Source organism: Copadichromis virginalis, linkage group LG9, assembly GCF_057382275.1.
Source record: "Copadichromis virginalis isolate Kocher_CV1m ecotype Utaka linkage group LG9, C_Virginalis_male_GT1.1, whole genome shotgun sequence".
NCBI lineage: Eukaryota > Metazoa > Chordata > Actinopteri > Cichliformes > Cichlidae > Copadichromis > Copadichromis virginalis.
The window spans coordinates 34,748,227-34,757,381 of record NC_140626.1 but is presented as its reverse complement, the minus strand read 5'-3'; the positions used below and the strand labels follow the sequence as shown (position 1 = coordinate 34,757,381).

At 42.9% G+C, this 9,155-nt stretch overlaps 1 protein-coding gene across 2 annotated transcripts in view; it reads right to left on the bottom strand.

Moving 5' to 3' along the window:
* Window positions 1–696: 696 nt before the first annotated feature.
* Window positions 697–9,155, bottom strand: part of LOC146702390 (NACHT, LRR and PYD domains-containing protein 12-like) — a 47,424-nt gene continuing 38,965 nt past the window's right edge. For both annotated transcript variants that reach the window (XM_085469042.1, XM_085469041.1), the window contains 7 exons: window positions 6,002–6,072; window positions 5,582–5,637; window positions 4,572–4,786; window positions 4,103–4,362; window positions 2,061–2,180; window positions 1,824–1,953; window positions 697–1,723 (listed from right to left, as the gene is read on the bottom strand). In XM_085469042.1, coding sequence (XP_085325168.1) covers window positions 1,350–1,723; window positions 1,824–1,953; window positions 2,061–2,180; window positions 4,103–4,362; window positions 4,572–4,786; window positions 5,582–5,637; window positions 6,002–6,072 — 1,226 coding nt within the window. In that variant the 3' untranslated portion in view covers window positions 697–1,349. The remainder of the gene's footprint in view (window positions 1,724–1,823; window positions 1,954–2,060; window positions 2,181–4,102; window positions 4,363–4,571; window positions 4,787–5,581; window positions 5,638–6,001; window positions 6,073–9,155) is intronic.

The following is a 9,155-nucleotide window of genomic DNA, read 5'->3' as shown; positions in this document are numbered from 1 at the left end:
TGATTTCTACTTCATTAAGGACAGCCTCTTGAGATAGGCCATCTTGTTTTCAACAGGGTCCATATGGGAGTGAAAGTACAAAATATGCCAGCTAGGATATTTATATGAGCAAATAAGACACGAATCATTATTTGAACAGGGTGTAATGAGTTCACATATTTTAGATTCTAATGGCTATAACCCCTACAGCTTACTATTCATTTTCCAGATATTTTCTTGAATGTGAAATATTATTTACAATTACAGTCAGCATAAGATTAGAGTGTATAATTATGTTTATTGATTTGAGGGTACATCCTTTGCTCATTATCACCAAAAGCTCATTTCCATCAAACTTGTAGGATCAACCAATCACAGCTTTTGAAATGATGACTCATACCTAGCAACGGGGTCAACCACACCTCCTCACTAAGATAGGATTTCCCATCCATTCCTTGCTCAGAGTTCACTGAAAATGTTCTGGAATCACTTCTAAGCTAAAACTCCTGGCAAGGAATTTTTAGGTTAAGTTAGGAGCTCTCTGAGAGGATTCTCAGAATCTTTAGGGATACGGGCCCTGGTCTTTTGTGTCACACATGCTCTTCCCTGTCAACTTTTGTATGTGTGATACAGGAAGTCAGAGGAAACTGACTGAAGACTTTTAGAGGAAATTTAATGGCTTCATTTATTAGCAGAGAGGAAGGAAACGTGAATCTGTGTGATTACCAAACTGTGGTGATTTTAATCACATAAGGAACAGTTAAGACAGATGGTTACTAATACTAATGCAAAGTAAACACATAACAGCCAAAATTTGTACAAAATAATTAGAATAATTTCACAGTAACATTAATTTGATTGATTCAGATGATCAAGACTGAAAAAAATAAACTTGCAGCGTTGATCCAGAATCCTTCAAACCACCAAAGTTTGAAGACCAAGTCTTTCCCTTCCAAAATAAAGCACCTTGAAATTGTTATTGTTAATCTGAGTACTTGACTATATAAGAATCAGTCCATTTACCATTTAATCTGGGATTATTTAAAAATAGTTTGAGTAAAACTTAAAAATATCATTTCTATCAGTTTAAAACTGATAAACATCATGTTAACGTGCACATTTCCTGTCTATATGTGTGAGGTACAGCCTCTATCACCAATCTTCTGTCGCCATCTAGTGAGCGAAAGCTGGAATGACTAAACTTTACGGAAACACCTTTAACATTATGAAGCAGTCTGAGATTGTTAACAACTCCATCTGGTTTTCTGCTCAGCATCCATTCAAACAAGTCCAAGTTGGTTCAAGAGAATCACTTTCAGAGTGATTACAAAAACTGGTCATTTCAAGATTTCACTGAGTAACGTGAGACTTTAGCACCACAGCTCATGAGCTTCTTTGGAGGTTTTTTTGGCTTCGTTTGGCACGATCACTCTGAAAAGGGTTGGGTCCACCTCTTTGAGAACATCGAGCAGATGTCTGCAGGCGTCATTTCCTTTTCGTCGCACGGTGTCGATTATGCATCGCACTTTATTTGCTCTGCTTTTTGTCTCACATGTCCCAGACTCCATCTCTACATCAATTATAATATGACGCTCGAGGAGTTTATCTACAATTTTGTTTAAACCCTCTGCAGACACTCTTTCAATAAACTCTGAGCGGATTAGCAGCAGCTTATCCTCATCTATTTTTGTTTTGTGGTGTGCGCTGTCCTCTGGTGAGACTCGGTCCTTTTCTGGGACAAACACTAAAAAGAGACTTAAATATGATTTCAGTTGAACGTTTATAAAATATCCTTGTAGCAGAAATTTATACAGTCATTTCTGCTGCTGCAGTGGAACTTTTACCATCACGACGCCAGGCTTCATTTCCATCTTGGTCCTTGACTATCAGAGTCACAACCTCCAGGTTTGCAGTCAGGAAAACCTCAAATGTTGGATAGTAATTCGGTCCAAGCTTTTTCCAAAACTCTGCGTGCTGAAAACCAACAAGAATCTGCGGTTTTAATAGGGACTGATAGAAAACTGCTTATTTTATATCTGACTTTATTTTCAGGGGCATTTTATTCACGACTGTTGGCTCACGTTCGGCTGTATCTTCAGGCCCTCGGGTTCACAGTGGACACTGTAACGCTGACCGATGTGAAGCACGCAGTCTGAAGACGTCTCAATGTATGTAGCATCATTGCCTTGTTGCTTTTTAACCTCAGTGATAGGATATAAAATTATGTTAATGTTCATATGTTGATCTGTTTATCTATAGAAATCATTTATAATTATCAAGTGTCGACTAAAGTGTGGAACAAATGATCCAGTGTAGTCAGTAAACCCAGGTTTACTTTGTCAGTAGGGGGAGAGATAACCAGAGGTGTGGACTCGAGTCACATGACTTGGACTCGAGTCAGACGCGAGTCATTAATTTTATGACTTTAGACTTGACTTGAAAAAATGTTCTAAGACTTGTGACTTGACTTGGACTTTTACACCAATGACTTGGGACTTGAATTGGACTTGAACCTGTTTACTTGAAAAGACTTGATATTTTACCCCAAATATAAAATTTAACATGCATATTATATAGAGATTGAAAATGTGACGTCATTCACGGGTAGAACCGCAAAGGATTCTGGGAACTCGTGGCAAGTGGTACTAGCGCACGCAGGCTTTCAATTAAAATCAGTCACACAGCGATAAAAAGAAACACAAAAATGTCAAGAAGCTGTTGTATTATTAACTGCAATAGCCGGTCGAATGACAGCCACGGGAAGCCGACGGGTAAAGAGATCGGTTGTTATCGGATTACGTCGTTGAAGAGAAATTGTTCGAGCCATGTTTCCGAAGTAACAAAGAGGCGACGGATGGCCTGGATTGCAGCCATTCAAAGACCAAATATAACGTCCCAGAACACTCCAGCTCACAGGTTAGTCTGCTCCAAGCATTTCCACGAAGGTCAGTCTGCTGTTGTAGTTAATGCGTCATTTTTCTTAACATAATTGGTGATATAGGTTACAAGCAAGTCTGGCGCTGAACAGAAATTGTCGCGCTATGCTCCTTTGTTTATTGTGCATAAATAGTGAATTGTCCTGACACAATATTGCGTTTCGCTTCTGTTATTATGGTACACTGACAAAAACATATACTTTTATTCACAGGATAAAACAGGTTTTTTGTATCACTAATTGCCCAGTACGATTACAGCATACAGTATTATTGTCACTGCTACATTTCTGTGATGGGTACCAGAAATTATTTCCACTACTACCCACTACTACTACTACCCATCCGTCGGTAAACTGTACCTGGGCTTGTTGCAGTGACCTGAAGTTACTAAACTTCATGAGTGTATGCACTCACTCCAAGAAGCGTATAATTATAAATATGCATATAAATATGCTACGATGAGATAGCTGACTTCATCTAACTAGCAAATGTTGTCCAGGCTACGTTGGTGATACAGTTTTTTTTAATGTGTATGATATTTTTGTCATGCGATTTTAAAGCCGGTCCTACAACCGCATCCAAGAATAACATGCAGCTTATCTCAGAACTGTCGGTGAAAATTATTCTTGGAGCTAGGTTTAATTGAGCTGCATTTTAAAGAGGTGCAATTTCACAATTTGTGTATATTTTCTAAGTTCACCATTTTGTCATGTGTTGAGAAAAACACAGATTTTAAAATTACATGGTCTAATATTTACATTTAGCATAACTGCAACATTATTTTTTCGTTTTTTTTTTTTTAAAGACTGGAAAGGACTTGAAATTCAAAGTTTCAGACTTGTGACTTGACTCGGACTTTTACACCAGTGACTTGAGACTCTGACTCTGACTTGCCTGACATTACTTGAGACTTGACTTGAGACTTGAGGATAAAGACTTGAGACTTACTTGAGACTTGCAAAACAATGACTTGGTCCCACCTCTGGAGATAACTATGCAATCAACTCTGGATCGTTACTGAAGTCAAGAATAAAGCGCTGTGATTGGTCAGTGAGAGTGAGAGTCTGCAGTCTGAGAAGCTTGACTCTGTGCTTCTACTAACCAATGAATAAAGCCCAGGGTGTCTGCCCCCTACTGGAAGCATCAGAAATCTGCAGAGTGAGACCGCCTGAGTGCTCTATGCTTACCTCTGACAGATGGATTCTTTCATGCAGGAGAAACACGTTGATTTTTAGAGGCATTGTGTCTTTAAATCGCAGGAACAGCAGAACCTGGCCTGCTTCTGGGATTTTAAAGAACTTTTTAACAAAATTCCAGATAAGACCAAAGGCAGAGAGGTGGGAGACGTTCACAATCACATGCGTGTCGGTGATCCTCATCGGTTTCAAGATGCTTATCCCATCATCAAAGACGTGCGCGACAGACAGCAGGCCATCAACACACAACGCTGTGAAGGGAAAGAGCTGCTGCACTATTTCCTGCTCAGGGATTCATCCTGCACCATTTACTTTTCAACACTTCAGGTAGTTCAAACTAATCACTGTTATCTACAAGTTAGATGCTACCCATTTATTAATGTGTGCAACAACAATCATAATAAAGTGCTTGTTTTGATACTGAACACAATTCATCTCATCATCGCAGCACGGTGCTCACCCTCCTTTGTTTCACAGTGTGGCAGGTGGAGCTGACGGACTGCGTCCTCAGAGCATGTGATGTTAAACAGCGGCCCTGCAGCTGTTTTTCCAGCTTGTTGAAGGAGGCTCTCATCCCATTGGACATTCCAGTACAGCAGCTCCGCCTCCTGAGCCATAACAAACACCAGTCTGGTCAGAGTACACTGGAACACACCTGGACCAGGACACCTGAACCTGTAGAAGATGAAACGGTTAAACTAGAATCTAAAAGAAAGAAACCAACGAGAACATCTGAAGCTTCTGTTTGAGTCCAAACTGTCACATCCACCAAAGTGAGGGGATGCTACATCTGTAACTCTGCTGCTTTGGCTCTAAAGCCAAAGCAGGTTATTAATTCTACTTGTGGTTTGGGATATCTCAGGGTTTGAGTCACATGTCACATAATTAGAACACGGTTGTGGTTAGTCATCCCGGAGGCTTCAGCCTCTTTCTGCACTGATAGTAACCTGCCATCGCTGTATTTGAGTTTTATATTATCAGAACACCTCAAATCACACAGAACCCAGATGAACCCTGTCATCTCTAACACAGACAGGCATCTGTGGAGGCAGCTGTTACTGGAGCTGGAGGGCCAAGTGAAGGTCCTGCCTGAAGTCTGACATCATCTCTGTCTGTCACTGAGGTGAGGGACGTCAACTGTCTGATCAGTTCCTTCATCACTGATAGTGCAAACTAGAGCTGAATAACTGAGATGCAACTGTGCTGCTCCCATCAGAAACTGACGCTCCAGATGATCTTTCAGGGGAAATGATGTCTGAGTGAGATGGACAAAGGAAAACACAGAGGGAGAGAAAAGCAAAGTACACAAATACACACAACGTCTCATATATTAGACATCGATGGAGAGGAGGAGGTAATTTACTATGTCACACCTCCAGGTGTGCAATACAAATCAGGTCACATCAGAGCATGTGTGACATCATTCTAATGTGGAGGTGAAAGCAGTGACAGCTGTGGTTTTAGTATCACCTGTGGGAGATTTGTGTGGATTCAGGTTGTACTTCAGGTGTGAAGCTTGATGGAGGCTGGAAATCAGAACAACACCAGCTGTTTAAAGCAGCAACAAACCAGTAAGCAGTGAAGAAACTACAAACTACACAACATACACATCAGCAGTTATATGTACGTACTTTCAAAACTGGCAGTAAAATAGTGGGACTAAAAACAATGAAAACATGGAGCCATGCAGGATAAAGCTTAAAGCATCCTGATAACGTACAATTAATCAGTGTTGCAGTGCAGGTAAATTCAACACGTGGAGTTAGTTTCTGTCCTGAAGCCTCCTTCTTTGTTCCATCAGACAAAGTTTAGACTACTACTATGAAAAAGTGCCGAGATTAACAGTCATTACATGTGTAAGTGATAAGAATCCGCTTGCTTTTGTCTCACCTTAATTGGCTCTATGTCATCCTCAGATAAATCAGCTAAAGGGTTTATATCCAATGTTTGTTCAGAGTCACCTGATGAGAGACAGACAGCAGAATAGTTCAGGATTCCCTGGAACACTTTTCGTCAGAGCTGACTGCAGACGTCCAAAGTGTACACTCAGAAATATTTTGCTAGAAATCAAAGCTGATTTGTGTCTGAATAATTTAATCCAGATCTGAAAACATGCTACCATTTTCAGCTGCACCACAGATAAACTTTTATAGAGCAATGTTTCCCAACCTTTCGGAGCCACAGCACATATTTCACATTAGAAAGAAATCACAAACAAAAATGTCACAAAAAGCATATTGATAGTTTTTCCCTGCACACCAGTTATAGTGGAATCCGCTTGGTTTGTCCCCAGTACACCTTTTTGCTTCTGACCACTAATCATGCTAGGGCTTTCATGTGGTCAGACTGCCTACTTTTTCTTTTCAGATATTTATCTATTAATATTACACACTGCATCGTCTCACAGCATGACTATTATGTAATTTCTTCTTCATCTTCTTTTGTTTTACTGGGAGTTGGCAACCCACACTTCAGACTGTGTGGCCACCCATGGCTCCAACACCATTGTGAAGTTTGCTGACGACACAGTGGTGTTGGGTGCCATCTCCAACAACGATGAGGCGGCCTACATGGATGAAGTGAAGAATCTTGCATCGTGGTGCCAGGACAACCACCTCCAGCTGAACGTCAGCAAGACCAAGGAGCTGGTGGTGGACTTCAGAAGGGGTCAGCACAGAGACTACAAGCCCATTATCATCAATGGAGCTCCAGTGGAGAGGGTGCAGTCCTTCAAGTATCTTGGTGTCCACATCTCCTCAGACCTGACATGGACTGCCCACATTCAGGTCCAGACCAAAAAGGCTAGGCAGCGCCTGTATCACCTACGACAACTGAGGAAGTTCAGGGTCTCTCCAAAGATCCTCAGGATTTTCTATACAGGCGCTGTGGAGAGCATCCTCACACAGAACATGACATCGTGGTTCGGGAACAGCTGTGTGAAGGACCAAAAAGCTCTCCAGAGAGTGATCCGTACAGCAGAACGCTGCTGCAGGATTGCTCTCCCCCCGCTTCAGGACACCTACACCAGGAGATGCCGGACTAGAGCAGCGCAGATACTGAAGGACCCGTCCCATCCTGGCAACAAACTGTTCCAACTTCTGCAATCTGGTAGAAGGTTCCGCATCTTCCGGGCAAGGACAGAGAGACTCAAGAGGAGCTTCTATCCCCAAGCCATCCGTGCCCTAAACACACACACCCGCCCTCTCACATCATCTATAATTGACTGAGACAGGACTCTTCCAGACACTAAACCCAGGCACAATGTACATTTCAATTCCTTTAATTTTAAATATGTTTATATTGTCTATCCTGTAAAATAGTCAGATGTCTATTCATATTAATGTACAGAATTCACCTGCTTGCTGCTACTACTGCACATTCACCCAGTGTATATACTATATATATATATATATATATATATATATATATATATATAAACACCCAGCACGCCCCTGCGGGCGGTTTATCCTTCAAGCTCGGGTCCTCTACCAGAGGCCTGGGAGCTTGAGGGTCCTGCGCAGTATCTTAGCTGTTCCCAGGACTGCGCTCTTCTGGACAGAGATCTCCGATGTTATTCCCGGGATCTGCTGGAGCCACTCGCCTTGCTTGGGAGTCACCGCACCTAGTGCTCCGATTACCACGGGGACCACCGTTACCTTCACCTTCCACATCCTCTCGAGCTCTTCTCTGAGCCCTTGGTATTTCTCCAGCTTCTCGTGTTCCTTCTTCCTGATGTTGCTGTCATTCGGAACCGCTACATCGATCACTACGGCCGTCTTCTTCTGTTTATCTACCACCACTATGTCTGGTTGGTTAGCCACCACCATTTTGTCCGTCTGTATCTGGAAGTCCCACAGGATCTTAGCTCGGTCATTCTCCACCACCCTTGGGGGCATCTCCCATTTTGACCTCGGGACTTCCAGGTTATACTCGGCACAGATGTTCCTGTACACTATGCCGGCCACTTGGTTATGGCGTTCCATGTATGTCCTGCCTGCTAGCATCTTGCACCCTGCTGTTATGTGCTGGATTGTCTCTGGGGCATCTTTACACAGCCTGCACCTGGGGTCTTGCCTGGTGTGATAGACCCCAGCCTCTATGGATCTTGTACTCAGAGCTTGTTCTTGTGCTGCCATGATTAGTGCCTCTGTGCTATCTTTCAGTCCAGCTTTGTCCAGCCACTGGTAGGATTTCTGGATATCAGCCACCCCCTCTATCTGCCGGTGGTACATACCGTGCAGGGGCCTGTCCTTCCATGATGGTTCCTCGTCTCCCTCCTCTTTCTTGGGTTTCTGCTGCCTGAGGTATTCACTGAGCACTCGGTCAGTTGGGGCCATCTTCCCAATGTATTCTTGGATGTTCCTTGTCTCATCCTGGACTGTGGTGCTGACACTCACCAGTCCCCGGCCCCCTTCCTTCCGCTTAGCGTACAGCCTCAGGGTGCTGGACTTGGGGTGAAACCCTCCATGCATGGTAAGGAGCTTTCTTGTCTTTATGTCAGTGGCTTCTATCTCCTCCTTTGGCCAGCCTATTACTAGGGCTGCCACGATTTGTCGACTAGTCACGATTACGTCGACTATCAAAATCGTCGACGACTGATTTAATAGTCGACGCGTCGTTTGAAACTTTGTACGATCACAAAAGACGCAGGAATAAGTGGCAGGATTTAAGAGTGTAATAACGGACTGAAACAGAAGATGGCAGCATTGCATGTACAAGGATGTCAGCTACCGTTAAACCCCGAAGAAGAAGAAGAAGAAGCAGCTGTGTCCCAGAATTCATAGCGCGGCCCAGCGCAGTTTCCAACAATGGCGGCAGCTAGTTAGTTTTAATGTTACTCTTATTATTCTTTCTGGGTCACAAAATAAACGTTTAACATATTTTCAGGCGAGAATGTAGCTGTGTAAACCTCAAATATCTGCTCAGTTTATCAGGACACTACATATTTTCAAAAGCGCTCCGACGTTTTCGGAGACGTCTGTTACCCACTAGCTCGTTAGCGAGCCGGGGGCTAGGCTCACTAGCGCCGTGAGAACACCGGACT